At 48.1% G+C, this 20,063-nt stretch overlaps 1 protein-coding gene across 7 annotated transcripts in view; it reads right to left on the bottom strand.

Annotated features, from left to right (window-relative positions):
* Window positions 1-15,664: 15,664 nt before the first annotated feature.
* LEPR (leptin receptor) overlaps window positions 15,665-20,063 on the bottom strand; it is a 43,747-nt gene continuing 39,348 nt past the window's right edge. For all 7 annotated transcript variants that reach the window (XM_040610007.1, XM_040610009.1, XM_040610005.1 and 4 more), the window contains one exon: window positions 15,665-20,062. In XM_040610007.1, the coding sequence (XP_040465941.1) occupies window positions 19,247-20,062 (816 nt within the window). In that variant the 3' untranslated portion in view covers window positions 15,665-19,246. The remainder of the gene's footprint in view (window position 20,063) is intronic.

Below are 20,063 nucleotides of genomic sequence, written 5' to 3'. Positions count from 1 at the left end.
TGGAACTAAGGATGCTTACAATTGGTCACAGGAGCTGGCCTTTATCTCACACAAAAGCAAGACACCAGAGGTTGGGGCAACGGGGATGCCAGCTGAATTTCAGCAGAAACAGGAGCTATCACCTTACAGAGCAGCCAGCTAGGCTTTTGCCTATGTGGCTGCCTGCAGTTCCTGCAGAGGAAGGCCACTTGGTACCACATCACTTTACTAAGCAGCTGTCCGGGGATAATTTGCCCTGGTGCAAAGCAACAGTGGCCAAAGCAGCCTTTGTGGCAATGCATGGCAGGAGCCCTGCTTCAGACGGAGCTGAGCCTCAGGTCAGGATGGCACTGTAGGTCTGAAGGTGCTGTGGTGTCTTACGGCCCCATACACTCCCTCACGGGGATGGACACGTACTGATCCGCACCAATATACAGGCTTTCCCTGCCCCAAGCCTCATCCTTAGGTAGAGAACACCTTTGTTCTGTCACGCAAAGGGTGTGCTTTTGGGAAAGAATATGGCACACAGGTCCCAACTGCCTCCAGAAGAGGCAAGTGAGACCAGCACCAGGTCTAGTCTGACCTTCTGTACTTCATCGGCCGTTGCAATTCACCAGCTTCCTCCTGTTCGGTATTGTGTATTTGACCAAAGTTTGTCTCCCAACATCACCCAGCCTGGGTCAGAAGATAAGGCAGAGGTCACCACTTAGCAGTCAGTGAGCAACCAGAGGAACAGGCAATAAAAAGTTTACTTACCGCTCCAATTTGAACTTGTCTGACTTCAGCTTTCAAATAGTAATTCTTCCACCCTCCCTGCCTAAACCAAACATTTATATTTATTACATGCTAATCAAGTCACTGCTTAAGCTACTTTTTGGTAAGTCAAGTAGATTGAGCTCTTCAAATTAGTCATACATGGTGTTTTCTCCCCTCTTCAAACATTTTTACAGTTTTTGCTAGGCCTCTCAAAACATGCCAATACCTTTTACAAAACCGGGGCTGCCAAACCGTTTGTATCATTTCAATACCATGGAAGAGCAGCAAGTAGAAACAAGGTGATTCTCCCCCTCCCCATATGCTGCCTTGGTCAGCAAGTCATGTAAGACATCTGATCACGAGTCTGGTGTGCAGGGGTGTTAAACTTTGTGAAACTCCATAGAGATTAAATCTAGAATCTAGGGAAGCGTTGCCAAACCTGAGGTGGTCAACCCTTCTCTAGATTCTAGATTTAATCTCTGTGGTTTAGGTTGAGGCAAATCCTTGATTGTTGGCTATGGAGTATTTAGGAGAGTTGTCTCTTAACCGCAAGCACCAAACATACATGAGTTATGGCAGGACACAAAATTCCCAAACGGCTAAAAGAACCCCCTATCTTCTAGAGTACAAAGCCAGGAAAATTAAAATCTTACTCTTAGTCCCCCACAGCTTTCAGGCAGCACATACTAGCTTTTTAACTCCCTGGCAACAAGAAATACCAGTAATCCCGATTCAGTCAACAATTCACAAACACTGGTGAAGTTTCAAAGCCAAATAACAGACAGCAGTGTCTCACCCTGATGGGAGGAGGACCTGGTTGTTACTGCTGCCTGTTAGCTTGCAGCAGCAACCTCAAATGATGCTACTCTCTTCACAGCGCTCTGGTTTTCTGACATCCTATTGGAAACTTGAATACTGGCAGCTGATACAGGGAGGATAAAATTAAGTACCTGCTTAGAGGCCATGCTGTGATTGTATCACAGGCTGTGTTATTCTTACCTTCCTCTGCTGAATCTGCCAAGTCAACTTCAAGAAGTCATCCATTGCATTAAGATATTCCACTGACCCTGAGCACTCATAATCTGCACTAGAACTGAACGCTGGAAGGCTTACTGTTCTTACACCGCTGTACTGATATTTACCAAATACCATTCATGAGCACAAGTTTTTCATCATCAGGAAACTCTAAACATCCTAAAGGACTTAATATCCACAAATCTGAGTGATATCCTGCCAGTCTGTGAAAAGGTTACAGACAACTTGCACTGACCAATACTGTATAATCAAGGCCTTCATCATTGCCCACAGGCATCTATTTCCCTCTCAGACACACAGTTGTCTGGCAAATCCTGAAGGTTCCTGCTTGTGGCACATCTGGTTATCCAGCTACTGTTCATGGCCAAACCAGTTCCTGCGAGAGTCCACAGAGAAGCTGCCCAAAGGCCACCTCCAAGTGCACCTCTCCTAAAGTGATACAGCTTGGCACAAATTTAGGCAAAGGCATAGAGATGAAGCAGTTTTATTGGCAGCGATGAATTACTCTCCTTCTCTCAGTAGGTAGGAGGCAGGCATCTGTTCTCATTCTCCAGAGTCACTTCATGCTTCAACTTTTAACCCTGGCATCCCACTGCCTTCCACACAGGAACTGGCAGGATAATACACTCCAAGGCTTTGAATGCTTTCTGAAGGGGGGCATCTTTCACAGCCATGGGACAGTGTTCCTCCACTGCTGGGCCTCTTGCTTACAAGGGCCCATACCAGGCAGTGGACAGACACTTGATGGTGCCAAACACTCAAGTGCCAACAACAAGGAGATGATGCACAAGCGGTCAGTTCAGGCAGTAACTCTTTGGATGCATTGTTGACACTGAGCTTTCACTTGCCAGTCTTAAGTAATGCTCCTCATCATCTCCAGGTGACTTCTTACCATTTCTGTCCCATTATGGTGTATGATTCGATTGCGATTTTTCATGCTTTCATCGCCTCCCAGTTGAAGTACAGATACATGGTGCAACTGGGAAGGCAGCTCACAGCACTTCAGAAACTCAAGCTAGTATACAGGACAGTGCAGAACATCCCCTTGGCAGCACCAATGGTAACCATCCTGGACTCTAGTTCCCCACAGAACAAAATCAAATGCAGGGTTTTTACCTTCCTAATCCTCCATGCTGCAAGCCCACCATAGCCAAAAGGCTGCCCAGTAAGATGAAGAGTGTTGCTGACACCGTCACTGCTGGTCAGTGGAGGGATGGCACAGCTTTGTGACCAGAAAGTAGAGCTCTTGGGACAAAATCTGAGGTTATGGAGTGAACCAAGAAGTAAACCTCATTAATGTGTCACCAATTATTGCTCCGTGGGACATGTCCAATTCCTGGGCTTTGCTTTCTCTACTATAAAAATAAATAAAAAAACCCCACAATATAGATGTAAAAGAGGATGGGGAAAAAGTCCCACTTACCAAACTAGGACACTATTGCATCCTCTTTTTCCTGAGGAGACAGAAGACAAATAACCTGGCAGATGTTATTTTGCTTAATGCACTCAAATACTTTGGCAATAAATGTGGTAGGAGAGCTTGTACAGAACAGAATAAATTGCTTCAGTGAGGTACTGTCAAAAAAGTAAAAAGATATGTTGCATATTAAAATAGAAAGGGAGTAAAAGCAAATGTGTTTTGGATGAGGATTGCTGGTATTAGCAACACTAAAAATAAGGGAAGCAAAGGGAAACGCAGCCTTTACTGCCAAAAGAAAAAGGAAAGTTCTTCTGCCTAAGGTGAAATTACTTCTTTTCCCAGTCTCTTTGCTGGTTGGTTAGTTGGGGAGGCACCATGAAGGACATCACTGGCAGAAAGGCTTCCCAGTTCCTGTGCCCCCCACCACTCCCCAAAGGGGCAGCACAGCCCCAGAACTTCCGCTGAGAAGACAGTTCCCATTTTGTGGTATTTTGCACAATCTTCTAGTTTTGTTCTTGGTTTGTTCTACCCCCTCCCCTCCAAAACTGCTTTTCTCAGAGAGGACCAGGAGGAGATTTCCTAGTACTGCCAACACCAAGCAGAGAAGACGACCAGTACCTCCCCCCACAATTGTCTTCTTTCCTCTGTGCCCTCAGTTCATTAAACCCAGATGGCTTTGTTATCTTCCCTCCTCTTCCATAAAGGTCTTGGTACTAGAGAAAGGAAGGAATTCAGGTGAAAACTGATGGGAGGCCGCAGGGAGATGAATAGGACAGCATGGAAATCAGGGAAGGAAACAAACACCCTAAATACTGTAAGAAATCAATTAATTCATTGGGCAGAACTAATGAATGTTTGTGCTCCCATCTCTGTCCTTCCACTGCAGCTCAAATAACTGAAGAAGCTCATATACATCAAACAGAGGGGAATTAAATGTGGTATAACAGAGGCTGTGCTCCTGTGATCAGGCAATGAGATTTACCCTCCACATTTAATATCAGAAGTAGAAGAATTCTTGTCTTTGCTTTTAAAGGACAGACTGAGCAAGAGCAACAAGGTGTAGGGCAGACACTCCGTCCCTGCTTAGCTTCCTTGCAGTATTATTAGAAGCCTACTTGTGAGAAATGCATGAAACAGTTAACTGTGCTGTGAAGGATGCACTTCCTACCCCTTCAAAAGTTCATTTGGGAGGCTGTTAATAAGTCTTTTCACTCTCACAAGTGGATGACAAGGCTGCTGTTGATTCCCAAGCCATGCATATAAACAGATAAATATAGCAATCCAGGCAGCCCTACCACCCGACAGACTAGCTTCCCTAGAAAAGATCAACTAGCTTTCCGTATGAGAAGGGTCGCAGCTTACTAAACCGCTGAAGCTCATTTTATTAGTTTTAAAATCCTCTAAAATGCAATGTAGTTTTTAAACATAGTGTACTTCTATGCAGCCCTAAAGCAAAGCTGAGGATGGCATGCAAACACAGGAATTCCTTGTTTAATAAACAAGCATCCAGCTGTAGCCTGCAGCAGTCGGGACATCAGGAGACTGGAAGCAGTGGTGACATAAGCCAATGAGGGTAATTCCATGGATGATTTCTCCTTCAGAAATAAGTTTGAAAACCAGAATATTTTTGTTGAAGACAACAACATTTCAGTGCAGAAGTAACATCACAGCACTTTCTGGGATGCGAGGCTGAGATGGCTGACTCCCATTTTCCTCTGTACGCTGGGCTCTAAGAGGCATCAGGGAACAGTTCACCCTGGGGCATCATCACAGACACTAGCTTGGAAGCACTGTGCGCCCTGTAAAATATACTTAACAGAGCGGGAAAAAAAAATAATCAGCAGGAAGGTGGGTTATTTTGTGCCCTGTTTTGGAAAAGCTGGGTGTTCCCATTGATTCGGTTCGAGGGTCAACAGCTTTTGTAACAGGCCCAAGAGGTACCACCTTAACCTTGCCTGCAAGGGACCAGGTACTGGTTTTAGCAGGGGGAACAGGACAAGACCGTTTCTTTTCAGGCAAAGTATTCAGAAAGAAAAAAGCTTGTGTCGCTTAGCCAGTGCTATAGCTTCTCTACAGCCTTGGTTGTGTACACCTATCAGTGCATGCACTTCACTCCTCTTCCTCCACCTCAGCCACCCAGTATGTATTGACAATTCTGTCAGACACAGAGCTGATTCATTCGGCTGAGCCTTTTATGAATATCTAAATCCCTGAGAGGGTCAAAGTGGAAATTGGTGGTCAGGGTCACAGCTGACACTTTCAGAGAAACCTGCTGGGGAATAATTCTAATCCTCACAGTGAGGACTCACTGGCTGGCAGCCTAAAACCCAAGTATTGATGCATCCAGCCCAGTTTATAAAACTGTAGGAGGGAGGGCTGGTCTGTTGGCTGGATGTTGACGAATTCTGTGAAAAAAATAGCTGCTAACAATATTCTTCAGCTCTTGTCTTGCGTAACAGCTAAGGCTGGAAGGTCCTTGTATTTTATGAAGAACCAGCTAAAATTCCATCTAATCAACTAATCTGATCACAAATAATAAATGTAACAGATAAGAAATTAAGTCCTGACATTAAAGCTAGCATACTTCATCTGTTGGGAAATATTTGATTTTGTGAAGTGCCAGTAATCCATCCACTTAGCTTAATGGAACATTAATCTTTTACATGGAATAGGAAAATAGGCTTACTTTGAAACAAATATTAAAGGCCCAACACTACTATGAAACAGGTTTAAGATCATTTACCCTAAACAGACAATTTCAATGGAGTTTCAACCCACTCTCTCAGCAGGCCTCTCTGCATCAATCGTGGAGATCCCTAGTGATGATTCTTGCATACCCAGCTCTCCGTAGAAGAAAATAACACTTCTGCAAGTTATACCTTAAGCTTGTTCAGCTATCAAAACCCATCTGGACACAGCCCTGTGCAGCCTGCCCTACCCAACCCTGCTTTGGGTAGGAAGGTGGACTAGACTATTTCTGTAAGTCCCGTCTCACCTCCGTTATTCCATGATTCTGTTCACACAGTAGTATTTCTGGCAGGATATTTGCAAATCACCAGCCCAAGCTGGGTATATGATCATCCAAATAATTTATTCTACATACCATTTCCTTAAAGCTGCTTAGAAGAAATCATTTTAAGCAATCTGGAAAAAAACCCAAAACCCAGCTATTGCAACTTAACACATTTAAGCCCATTTTGTTCTAACACAGACCTTGCTACCTCACCATTTACTCCAGGCAGACTTCCAAGCCTCCATCCCAAGGTCTGGGCTCAGCGGTGCCCTGGCTGGCTCAGGTCCAGTGACAGTAACTGGAGGAGACACATCCCAGTGATAGTAACTGGAGGAGGAGACGCATCCTAGTGGTGGCTGGGCAGGTCCATCATGATGAGACAGGCCTAAGGCAAAGCCAGCCCGCAGGCAGGGATCGAGGGAGTCCATGAACCACATGAAGCTGCAACAGAGCCACAAAGTGCTTCTTCAGCACAGCCCAGACTGAGCTTAACTAGAGCCCCTGGGCAGGGGTGGGGGCCCCAGGTGATGCTGCTCAGGGCCCTCCCTTCTACTTCTCACATGTGCCTATGCCTTGCAAAGTGATTTTTCTCTCTTTTGCTCCCAGGAAAAATGTCAAGAGCCACATCAGGGTTCCTCTTTATCCTAAGCATGAGGCATGTACAGCAGGCTCATCCCACCTTTTGCACTGCTGGGTGTAATGGAACAGGCATTTCTTCCATAGACTTTTGCCGCCCTTCTCTGGTCTCGATCTGTAAGTCTGAGTCTGGGTAAATGTCTGTGAACTGGGCTGTGACACTTCATCTTTGAAGTCCATAAGGTGTCTAGATGACATGTCCCTACCACTTCACACTTCCTTCCTTCAGCTCTTGACGTGTTTTGATCAGCCCTGAAGAATGCGTGGCTCCAAACGGCCTGCGCAGGGCTGCAGCGAGACTGGTACAGTGCAGCACTTTCCCTGAGGTAAATCAGCAGCAGGATGAACACTGGCTCTCAGCACTCCCATGTTTCTTGTCCCTTTTTTCAGTTCTTCATCTTGACTAATGACATCATTCCCCTTAGGACTCACAGTCTTTTGATGGTTTGAGCCAACGTTCTGCTTTTCCTCTTACAGGTCACTATACTTCGTAAATAGGGCACAGAACAGTTGTAGCCGTCCGCTGTAACTGTGTCCTCGGGCTTGCTCAGTGCTGTGTGCAGACTGCCAGCACCCATTACTATCATCAACCTTCTTTACAAGGTGACTTTCTTCACTCCTCTTCTGCAGCTCATCTCCAGCTTGGTCTGCAGCACAAGGTTTTTTTGCACACGCACACACACCAGCTCACAAATCCAGAGTGCAGACCAGGGAAAGCTGCACCTCACACACGAACATCTGAAGTCTTTGGCAATCCACAACCACCAGCAGAAGGACTGCGTGGACACGCAGTATTTGCAGAGCAGTATCAGCCGTTGTAGCCCAGCCTTCTCTTGGGGGACTGCTCTGTGTCAGCGCAGTGACACCTGAACAACTGTGCCTGGTCTATCAGCAGCACTGGCTACAGATGGCAGCTACACGATCTGCAGGGTTCATCTGGTAAATGCACAGGGAAATGATTTTTCTGCATGTCAGGAGGCTTACAAAGGTCTTATTTAGCTTTCTTGTTTGCATCTAGTTTTTTTCGCTAGATTTAGAAAATCATGTCCAAAAAACGTATCTAATTCAGTCAGGGTACAACTCCACTAACATAACTAATTTTACAAAACAATTCATTTACTAGGCTCAGCTAATTAACATCAGCTCTCTAAAAGCATACCAAAGCAGCAGCCATGTAGTCTTTAGACCCTAATTGTGTGGGGGTTTTTTTGAGTGTGAAAAAGGATCTCAAATTGACAAGAAAAGTTCCCCTGTTTTTGCACACTCCCTTTTGCCTACAAAAAACGGCAATTTTTTAAAACAACAACAAAACCTCCTATGTTTTAGCCTGACCATAGCTGATCCAACAGAAAGAAGTTAGAAGAAAACAAGATGAAATAAACAACAGCTGTTTAGAGCAATGAATGTCAGCTGTGTCTTTGACCACTTTAATGGCAGGCAAGACAAGATTCAGGTTGTGATCTGCGTGGCGTGTATTAAACTCAATCCTAATGCTTTGTTCTGCTCACTTACGTGGCAGCAGTGGAAATACACGCTCTCTGAAGCCCCCCTCTATTTTCCCGTACATTCAACAGTAGCAGAGTGGAATGCTAAATACAGGACCAGCTGGTTTATGTCTGCTGGTGATGGAGTAAGCAGGCTGGAGGGTTTTAGCAATGGGTTCTGAAGGTGCAGGGTCAGCTTAGAAAATGTGGGGTAAAATCTCTTCTTCTAAACCCATGCTATCTGCATCATCACCAAAGCAGAATTTTTCCTTCCTTTGCTCACGACAGCCGGGCGGGCTGTGAAGAGCTTGTTCCTTGCTGGCGTTCGGCCCTCCTCGTCTGCCTCAGACACTGACGCTAGCCTGGCTTGCGTTTCTGGGCACTGTCACCACTTAATGGTTCTGGGCAGCAGCATGAACGTGTCACAAAACAGACCTTGCACTGAAATATATCTTTAGATGTGCTGAATTTAGATCTCTGCGAAAGCTAGTGCAGTTTTAACCTTGCTAATGCAGCAACGTAGGAGCAGCTGCTTCAGCTAGATAGCTCCAAGTGGTTTAGAGAGCAATCTATTAAAACCCCAGATAGGAAATTGGATGTTAGTCATCGCAGAGTGATAAAGACAGGGCTCCTAATTCAATATCTATTTTCATATCCAACTGATTGGAAAAAGAGGACCCATAGCTATAAGACACGAAACAAAACATTGTCTGTATTTTCAGAGCATGTCTCAGAATCGCATGGTTTGAAGACAAAAGGAAACGCAGCAAACACCTTCATATTAGATAGAGTTGTAGGAAGAAATCTCCCTGCAGCCATCTTTCCTCCTGCTCCAGGTGGAAGAAATTGCCTGGGTGTGTGGGACAGTGGGCAGCGCAGAAAGGGAGCTCAGGCCCGAGCCCCCCAGCAGGACACTCCCCTGGCCCTGGAGCTGAGGAGCAAGACAGTCCCCACTCCGTAAGGAGCAGCGGCCGCACAGCTCTTCAGCTGGTGTTTTCATGACCACACAACTGAAAGCAGAGGGATGGCAAGCTGTTCTAGCAAAACAGCAGCAGGTCTCTGCAGCTCGCTTTTGACATTAGGCAGGCAGAAGACTAAATAATTATTTCACTGCCAGGCTTTTCTTTTCCAGATCTTTAATCATCATTGGAAGCTTGAAGTAAGTCTCTGAGTGTTTCTTTCCAGCACAAGTTCAAGCCTGTGCTGTGTCTCCTGCTGTGTCTCCCAGTGCTGCCTTGCCAGTTTTGATTTGGGAGGATTAACAGTGAGTCTGTTCCTTGGCTTTCCCATCACATCCATTCTTCTTTGCAAAGTGACACAGCTGACAAGCAGTTGGTTTCAATATTGAAGTGAGTTTCTCTGCTGAGAAGCAGCTTTGTAAAAGTAGCACCAGAAAGTTTTGTGTTTGTTACTTGTCCTTAATGCTGTGCTCAGGTTTAAAGACATAAATGGATGGTTTAAAAGTAGTTTTCAGGTATGGGAAATGAGCTTCACTTGCATTCGGCAACAACCCATCTAGGACTATGCCAAGAGGCGCTGTGCTTTGCTGGTGGTAAGAAAGGCAAGACAAGACGCTCTAATTACAGCTGAAATAGAAACAGAGGTGTGCGCTGCCGTGACCTTTATCGTACACAGGCTCCACACAGCCCAGACCTTGCTGTCCACCGCTTTTTATCAACATTAAAAGCCCCCCAGGATCTCCTTTCCTCCCTCTCTCCTCATCATTTGTTTTCCCATTCATTCCCTAACAGCAGGACACTGCATTATTTCATAAGCCATCAAGACTGATTTTCAGATCTCCTAGGGAGAGTTTCTCAGTGCCTTTCCCTGCTTTGCTGATGACAGCTCTTGCATAAGAAGCTCCTGATGGGTAGTAATTAATTAGAGTTTCACACAGATAATTCACTTTTCTTTTGTTTAGGATAATCAATGAACAGAATGACACCTGCCAAAACCGAGTGGTTTTCCATCCACAAGGGTGCTGCGTTCCAGTTTGGCTCTTCTTGAAAGGAAATTATTTTTGCGGGTCCTTTTGGTCTTCCTGGGGCTGCGTGCCAGTAGCGCAGTGCTCTATTGTGAGAGCCACAATGCTGCCACCGCGCCTTTGTCAGTGGCAGCGTCTGGCCACGGGGTCGGGGGCTGAAATCTCTGTGTTTTATTGTTGCACATCAGAAAAATCTGTATGCACACCAGGACCCACGGATTTCATTCAAGCCTTGACAAAATTAACTCCTGCTGCTTTCTCAGCAGAAGGAAAACTGGAAGAATGGGGTCTTCCGTCTTACATAATTCACACCAGAAACCTGCATTTTAATTACTTTTTCTGCAGTAGAGAACACGTAAACTGGAATATCCACAGCAAAATCACAGCCTGGGTAACTGTTTGAAGCAGGTATTGCTCATTTCTGTATTTTTAAATCACCCCCTCGACCCGCTGGCAGTGCTCTGAACGCAGCCCAGGGTGCTGGGGGGCGACTCTGTCACAGGAGCACACGGCTGGCTCACAGCCAACTCTGCGTCCACCAGGACCCCCAAGTCTTTCACTGCTTTCCAGCCCCTTGGCACCCATCCTGAACTGGTGCTGCTGCTGAGGGGGGTGTGTGTGTGATTCCCCCCAGTGCAGGACTTTGCCTTTTTCTTTGTTGCAACTTCATGAGGTTCCTGTCATTTCTGCAGCCTGTCCTGGTGTGTCAGGCACTCCTCCATCCCCGAGCACGCATTCGATGGGACACCAGGTGGTACAATGGAGCTGCTGAGCTCTTGCAGAGAGAAATGGGGTCTCTCCTGCTCTGCACAGACCTGAAGGCCAGTAGCTCCCTGATGGGCTAAAGGCTCTTGCAGAGTCTGATGAGGCTGGCAATTTTCTTGCATAAAGAAGTTTTTTTATCATAAAACAGTCACTGGGTCAGCACGCTGAGATTTAACCAGACAGAGCAGGTCTCACTGGTAGCAGCAACAGAAAGTCAGACCCTGTGTCTCAGAGAGGTGTGGGGTGTGGGGGTGCTCAGTGAGGGGCGTCTCCTCTCCCCCTCGCCAGCAGTGACCCACAAAAAACAGAGCAAGTGGGCAATAGCAGGCATTTGGCTGGGGCAGTGGAGCTGCTGTGGGCACACGGGGGACATTTCTACTCTATTTGGTGACACCATCTCCCAGCCACCAGCTCCCCTGGCGCAGCCCAGTGCTGAGTGCCATGGGCTGGATCCTCTGTGGTGGGAGGTGAGGGCCATGCGCCAGCTTGGTGAACCACATCCCAGCAAAGAGGAATCAAGGAAATTAAGTGCAACGTCTGTGCAGAAAAGAGGTACAGAAATAGCCGTTGGTGCTCAGCAGCTTGGCCCCAGCTGGTACCCACAGGTTAATTTACCGAACTCACCAGGGAATGGAAACCTGCCTGAGGCTGGTGGGCGCCTGCTTCACCAGATCTCACCTGCAGGTCTTCTAAACATAAACCGCGGGAAGGAGGAAGACAGTGCCCTTACAGAGAGCGTGCGTTACCCCCGTAACTGCAGTGCATCCTCCAAAGCCACCGCGCTCTGGCCATAGCCTGTCATGTTGCCGTCTCCCCACACGTGTCAGTAGGGATAATTTGCGTTAGTGATAGTGGTAGCTTACTGCAGTACAATATACTGCAGTATAATAAAGTAGAATAATAAAACCAGCTGTATTGTGTAAAACATTATTACTCAAAATATTCATGTAACTATAAAAAGACACTCCAGAAGTGCATCATACTGTAGTATTTCTTACAGACAACCATAGAAATCTCCAAATATTGATACTTCTCCCCCAGCACATGTTGGTTTTGGTCTTGGTGGTTGTTTTGGTTGGTGTTTTTTTACAGATTGATGCAGATAAAACTCCTGCCTCCCCATCCTCATCTATCCCCTGGCCACCCCGGTCAGAGCAACTTCCCTGGTCTGGGCAAGCACAATGGCAGGTGATGCAGAGAAAGGAGGTAGATGCAAATTTCAATACTTGCCCATGGAGGTGTCAGGGAGACAGTGACTATAAAAGAAACACCTGAAGAAGTAATTTTACCTATTCTGCGTTTATTTAAAGGCAAAACCCCCACAAAACCACAAGAAGCTAGCTATACATTTCTTAGGATAAAAAACCCCAACATTCAGTGTTTTCATTGCTTGCCTCCATTGGTCCCTCTTCCCCTCCCACATCCAGCTGCAAATCCTGCTTGCATCACAGGACTTTTCCTTACGTGCTCAGAAATAAGTGATCCACTGATCCTCCACGCTCCCCAAGACAGAGGGGTGCCCCCCCAGGCTCTGTGCTGCCCACAGGGATGGGACAATTCCCAGCAGGCAGAGCCCAAGTGCAAAGCAGGACTTTGCAGTGCAGAGCAGGCGAGTGCACAGTGTGCTCACCTGGCTGAAGGGCAAAGAAATTCCCAAGGGCTTGCAGAATAAAATAACTCAGGGTGAGGACATGGAGGATCCTTCCCCACGCAGCCCCATGCTGGGCAGTGGCAATGGCAGTGGAAGGGGAGATAGGGACAACCTGGCTCCCGTGGGACTCGGTGGCTTTTCAGGGTGCTCGAGGGCTCCGTGTTGCTATTTCTGTCCCAAAATGGGCCCAAACTTCGTGACGGGTGAGGGAGCTGCTCACCAGCTGCTCACAGCGGTGCCTTTGTGAGCTTGTTCTGAATCACACAGACACCTTGCAGCGTCTCATCACAGGAGAGCGAGAGTATTTTGCTCAAAGCAGGGAGGGAGACACCAAAAACCAGCGCGGGCACGGAGCCGGTTAAGTGTGCCAGCTGCGCTGACCCAGCAGGGATCAGGGCAGGGACGTGGGCAAGAAATCTGCTTTTCAAATCAGTTAGGCCTGCAAGGCAGCCACAGAAAGAGCGGGTGTGTGAGCACCAAATGAGCCAGATTGTAGAATTGTGGAATCATTGAAGTTGGAAAAGACCCTTAAGATCATCCGTCCTAGTAAAAGTGGGGCCCCCCGCCCCCGATTCCTCTGAGCCCTGCCCTGCAGCCGGCTGCGCAGCACGGGGCACTGCAGGACAACAGTATGTTGCGTTCAGAGAGCCAGCCGATAGAAACGTTATATGTTATACAGCAACTCTGGTCTCTTCAGGTCCAGGTCCAGTAAACTGTGAAGTGAAACTCTAAAGTTTTTCCCAATTTAAAAACCAGAGGGTGGGGATGGAGTTGGTCAGCGGGGAATCCCGGGGGACAGGACTAACCTGGCTAGGCAAGGGCTTGCTACAGCAGGCGAACACCTATTCAACAGTAACGTTGACAAGAAACATTTTATTCACAAAAATTATTATGAAATTACTCTGACACTCTTAGAAAGTGGTGTTTCAAGTTACACTCTTATCAGAGGGAAATAACTACTGTAAATGCTCCAACAAAGCAAGCCACGTACAAGAAAGAAATTAGTTCACAGTTTATGGCAGGGGAAAAGAAAAACCCCAACCCTGTTTTACTGCAGACTTCACTGACTGCTGATCGCACAGCTCAGCATCTCGAAGGCAGGCTAACACCCTGCACGCACAAAACACAAAAACTGAAAAGAGGTTTCTTGTTGCTTCATACACCAGTTGCAGTTTAAATAAAAAAAAAGGGGGGGGGCATTTAACAGCTGCAAGTGATATGTAAAAGGAAGACACACATTTGATTACTTTTCTTAGACAAATGAGCTATACTGCTGAATGCTCTTCAAAATTAATTTGCAAGAGCTTAATATTAGGGCTTAGTCTGTGCTTCAGAAGCTGCACATGGTTCCTCCTAATTGCTTGTCCAGTTTAAAGTGAAAAGGCCTTCCCTGGTGGATGTGGAGCCATGGCAAAAACACCCCATCTCTCTGAAAAATGACCAGCTTTACTGGGAAGTAGCGCTGGGTTATTTCTAGCCAAGGCATATGGGTATTCATGGCGAAGCATTAAGAGTTTCACTATTAGGAGCAAATGGGAACTATGCTGGGTTACTCCCGCAGCCGAGCCGCAGGTTCAGGGTGGCACCACGCCCCCGGAGATGCTCCAAAATGCATTTCTGCAGCATTTCTCTTCCCTCTCCATGCCACAGGGCAGGTGAGTCCCTTCAGCACCGAGCCCAGGAGCAGCCCCGGCTGGAGGGAACCATGTCAGGCCAGAGATGAAGATGAAGGTCATCAGCCAAAAGCCATTTTGCCCCCGGCGATCCTCTTCCCCTGATGCAGGTCACCGCCTGACCCCATTCCCTACTTTCTCCCTGTTTCTTGGCAGGGACTTCCCAGGTCTCTTGCCAAGATGGAGCTGGAGCCCAGGAGACACCAAGCGTGGACTCCTGGCTCCGTTCCATTTCAGACTGCTTAGAGCACACAGCTCCTGGTGCAACCCTCTCCTCCCAGCCCTTCACTGGGGGAAGCAGCCGTGCCCAGTGGCACTTGCTGCCTCTGTGGGCCGTCGGTCTGCAGTGGGGGGCAGGGCCCGCCTCCCATCTGGCTACAGCAGTCCAGCTGCCAGGAAAAATCTTCCTTGGGAGATTAGTACAGCAGTTGTTCTACTCTGATAACCTTAAAGATGTCATAGTGTATTTAAATTTCCCTTCCATAGGAAGTGTGCCTGAAAGAGGGTTGTGCTTGCAGGTGTAACTGCTGTAGAGCCCTTGGAGTTCCTGTGGACTTAATAACCTTGTACGTGCTCTTAAAAATCCACAAACTCACTGCTAGCACGAGCAGAGTTCCCTCGACGTGGGTGGTGCGTGTCCCCAGCACATCAGGGGGAACGGAGTCTCAGATCTCCAACAGCCACAGCCCAACCGCTGGCAGAAGAGTAGCCGCCCGGCACGTGCAGCCAGCCCAGGGCCCACTGCGCCTGCCCTGCTTGTGGCACCGACCGCCGGACACGAGGCCACCCAGCGAAGTCAGGAGGGCTGGCTGCTCACAGCTCCGCAGGGAGAACCACCCTGAAAATTACCTCACAAACGCCTCTGCCCAGGCACTGCACCTGCCCATCGCTGTCCGGCCCAGGTATAAAAAAAACAGGGTTTGGCTCCTGCGTGAAGCACATGGATCAGCTGCTGCGTAAAGGAGACCACTGCAAACACAGACGGGAGCAGCTCAGCTGTGTTACACGAACATATCAACCCGAGGCTGAGGGGAAAAACTAATGGTGAGAAAAGGCGGCAGCCGAGTGACCCCAGCTCTTCGCTTCCTCTCCCACAGGCCGGTGCTGCTGCAGGAGTGGCCGCAGCTGAAACCGTAAGCAGAGAGCAGGGCAGACGGCAGCAGATGGTGGATTCAGGATATGCAGATCTTGGCTTTGCACAAGAGCCAAGAAAGGTGAGGAGCGGGATTGAATGTCCATTCAACACTGATGGAAATGCCAGGCTGAGAGGCAGTTTCAGGAAGTATTTATTGAATAAACTCGTACAGCTGCATCCTGCCCTTCCCTGCGGGTTGGGACCCGGCGTTACCAGCACTATCAGAAACCCGGGGACTGCACACAGGGCACAGCGGTTGCTTCAGAGAAGGCACACGGACACCGAGGGATCGCACTGCTGCGGCCACAGTAATTACACATCTTTCCTTTTTGCTGGAGCAGAAATCAGCCGGTGTTTACAGTAGTTCTTACATTCACAGTGGGGAGTTTTGTAAATACCAGATCAATTTGTTTTTCTGAGGAGCACCACTTGCTTGGCCATTGGGAAAAAGCCCTGACCAGGACAGCAGAGAGGCACCCAGGAGGACAGCCCGGACTCCCAAAGGTGCCTGCACCCAGGTACCTCCCACAGAGGACAGCCTGTCTGCGCTCCTGCTTTTTAACAAGGCAACGCTCGAGCCCAGCTGCAGGCACCGCAGCAGTCACCGCAGCACGCCCAGGCTGCGGACGCTCTCCTGCCACCAGCTCTGAGGCCCATCGGAGTCCTGCACCACAGCGCACAGGTTACTCCTGCCTTTTCCCGGGAAAGCCTTCAGTGGGTCACGCAGCGGAGCCCTCCCGTGCCTACGCGTGCTCCTGTCCTTCCAGAGTTACTGGGTAAGGACTTTGTACAGTAAAATCAATGTGAGCTTTCATTTCTTGAGACAGCTGATCTTCAACCGCAACTAAAGAATTTTTCTAGACGCTGTAATTAAGGAAATCCAAACCTCATGATGAACTATGTGGTTATTATTCCAGTCTGCAGAGAACCGCACCACCCTTTTCCACATCCCAGCGATTCCCTAACCACATCCCACCACGAAGTTCCAGCGGACGGCTGCGCTGCAGGGGCAGCAGAAGGGGAGTCTCTCCGGTTATTCCAGGGCAGCAGCCACATCTCCATAGCTCCCATTAGCTCTGCTCCCCATGGTGGCCAGAGGAGGCTGATGTGCAGGAATCAAGGTCTTCCACCCTAGCCGGTGCTGCCCCGCAAGGGATCCCCGTGGCGTTAGTGGGGTGGGTTTGGGGGGGCAGCGGGCCTACAGGAGCTGCCCCGCATCTTCCTGCTTCAGGTGTTGGATCTGGTGGACAAACAAACCACGAGGAGAAGCAGAATCCAACACCCAGCTCTGTTCCCTGGGCACTCTCGGGACGCTGGAGGTTGTGCCACATCAAGTTAACATGCTGGCACGAGTGAATTTCTTTTTTCAGATGAATGCTGAGCCCAGCATTCACCAGGGTGCTAATACAGCTTTACTCCTGGAACTCTATGGGAACGCTCACGTTTCTCCCTACAGCCTCCAACCACATTTTCAAGTGACAGAAGAGTTTTGACAACGAACACAAAACATGTTGTAATTCCCCTGCCATACAGAAACAAGTCCATTAGATCTGTCATATGCAACATCCAGAAACAAACCCGCCAGCACCAGCCAGGTTAGCAGCTTGCTTGAGAAAAAGCAGCGGGCTCATCCCTAACACTTGTCTTAAATTCAAGGTGGAGACAGATACTCGCTTTGGTCCCTTCTGCTCCGCAGGATTTCTTTCACAAATATTAGTGCTTCCACACCGCTCCTACCATTCCCTATTGTTGCTGGGGTTTGCCCTTTTGTTTTTAATTGCCTGTATAAGTTTTACATAAATTTAGTTTTGGAATACACAATGTAATCATCTTTCTTAGCTTCTCAAAATAGTTCTTTGAAAAGGCATATATACAAAAATATTTACTAACTATGAAGTAGAAAAAATATATTTGGCTTGCAAGTAAGTGCAGTTTTCTTTACCTGCTTATCCCAGAAAATACAGCGGTGGTGGCAAGATCTGATTTTCCTCCCCCCGAAGCCTTCCAGCTGAGCGGAGCAGGGCTTGTGAAGGTCAACAGACTTCTCCAAGCCCAGCCAGCCAGGCCAGTCACCAAAGATGAAAAATACAGGATCCTTGGGACAAATGACTGCCTTTTCTACTGTGGGCTCTTAGAGAAGGGGGTTGGGAGAGATGTTTATTTTACGGCAGTACCATTTCTACCAGACTCTCCTGTTCAGCAACAAAAATGTGGACATTTTACTTCCAAGTCCATCATTTTACCTGGATAACACCCCACAATTAATGTAGCCACAAGAATTTTGATTCTCTTTCTCCGCTCACAGTACTGCCTTTAGCTCCTTCCACCATTACTTCTTCAAGGAGTGTTTTATACACCCAGGCACTGCTCAGCACACGTCAGCTGCCCTCACAGTTTTTTACAGAAACTTTTCAGTTTCCTTTAAAAGAGCCCCCACAGCAGCAGCCACCAGTCTGCCATCACTGGTCAGGGTTTCACTCTCAACAACTGAACTAGAGCACTCTGACCGCTTTTTCAGGTGTGGGCCATTTGGGTATTCACAGGCTCAATTTAACACAGATGTCTGCTAAGCAGTAAATACATCAGGATTTTGGAGAAAAGACCCCTAACAACTATATTTGGTGTCTGTACAGTGTATCCATTCGCCACCAGTTCAAGCACGTACTGATGCACCATGGCCCAGTGTTACTCTTTCTGAGCGTCTGCTGGCTGCACCGGTCCAGGGCAGCTCAGCCAGTAGCACCGTTAGAAATCATTCCCAGAGGAATGCCCACTCTTATCCAGCTTCCCCCCCAAACCAACACATACTTCCATCTACACATTCGGGCACCCCTCTCCCTCTCGCCCGTGGAGTCCCCAAGCAAACGCTGAAGCAAGAACAAGCTCTTTCAGCACAGTTTGCTGACATGTCTGAAGAGATACTTTACTCCTAAAAGGAGCAAAGAACCACGTGTCTGGTCTGCACCGCCTGTGCTCCCCCCTGGGGACACGTGGCCCTGCCTGGCAGCACCACGCTGCAAGCACCCACCGGATACAAGCTGCTGGGAACTGTAATGGGCCTTGAGTAACAGTGTGAGAAAGGAGCTGTGTCCGTGCGGCGAATGTTGCTCGAATCCTTCCCAGCCCTCGAGAATCTCCACAGCACGGCCTGCAAAAGCCCCAACCCCTCCGCCTCTCCCCAGCTGGAGCAGTCATCTCTTGTCACGCACTGATGACACCAGGGAGGTGCCGCAGTGTGCTGCCTGCGCAGGAGCAATGCGGTGGCCGTGTACGTTCGTGGCAGCAGCTACAGAGGGCTTATGGCGCTGCCCATGGCTCTGCCCCACGGACAGGCCACAGCCTAACCCGGAGCTACCGAGCATCGGCACGGGCGCCACTGGGATCACATCCAGCCCTCTTGGCCTCAACAGCCACGGCACAGAGTCCAATTTCACATGCAGTTCTCCAGCGGGGCGCTCAGACATACACCTACCAGGCATCAGGGACAGGGAAGTTGGCACCAGGGACTGATTTGAACCCCATCAAATCTCTAAAGGAAGGCCTCGCATTTGACAGTTAGGTTGAGACGTGGAGTTTCTTCCTACTAAAATCCTGGCCAGTTACCCGGCTTCAAAACAGGAGAGCTCCTGAAAGCAGTCGGGAGAGGGGAAAAATGGAGGAACTTATCAATGCCTAAAAACCCATTCAGAGTATCAGACTCTGATACTGGGATGACTTAAGAGTTTTTCTCTGTGGTCTCCTGCACCTTGGCGGCAGTCATCTGAAACTGCGGCATGTACGGCACAACAGCGTTATATTTAAGGCTACTTTGGATAAACGCATTTAAATTAGGCGGTGCACGCTGAAGAAACCCCACATCTTTGAGCAGACTGGTTGTACGGAACTGACACATCACCCTGGAACCTTCTGTTAAAAAGATGCCATTCTCTTTTTTTTCCAGTGATGTTATCCCTAGGTAATACAGGCTCCGCTCAGGACTGTCTCCATCTGTGAAAGCGTCATCCTGATCTGAAGGCTCGGAAAATCCCTCTGAAGAAATAAGGGAAAGGGAAAGAGTCTTGCTGGGTTGCCTGCCAGGCGGATCAGGTAATATCAGAAATGCCCCATTTCCCACCTCCCAAGAGCTGCTGGACAAGGCGTCGGTAACTAAGGAATCTTCCGCTAAGAAGCATCTATCAAAACAACTTCTTAGATTCATTTTCTGTTCATAAAGCCCACTTGATCTGGAGTCACCGATAATGGTAGCGTATTTAACATCGGGCTGCCTTCTAATTTCTCCACTGCTTTTGTCATCATGGGAGCTCTCGAAGAAGCTGCTACTATTGAAATGGCTGCTAGAGCAAGCAGAATCACGTTCAGAGTCTTGCATTTTTGTAAACATTGAATCAATTACTAAAAAATCTTGTGCGTCTTCTTTTTTCAACGCTTTAGTAACACTGATGTCTTCCAGCACTATTTCTGGTTCCAGAAGAAGAGGCTCAAATGACATTGCTTCGGGGTGCTTGATAAAAAGATGCTCAAAAGTTTCAGGC

Source organism: Falco naumanni, chromosome 11 (assembly GCF_017639655.2).
Source record: "Falco naumanni isolate bFalNau1 chromosome 11, bFalNau1.pat, whole genome shotgun sequence".
Taxonomy (NCBI): Eukaryota; Metazoa; Chordata; class Aves; order Falconiformes; family Falconidae; genus Falco; species Falco naumanni.
The sequence above is the reverse complement of the archived record's forward strand: the minus strand, read 5'-3'. Positions and strand labels throughout refer to the sequence as shown.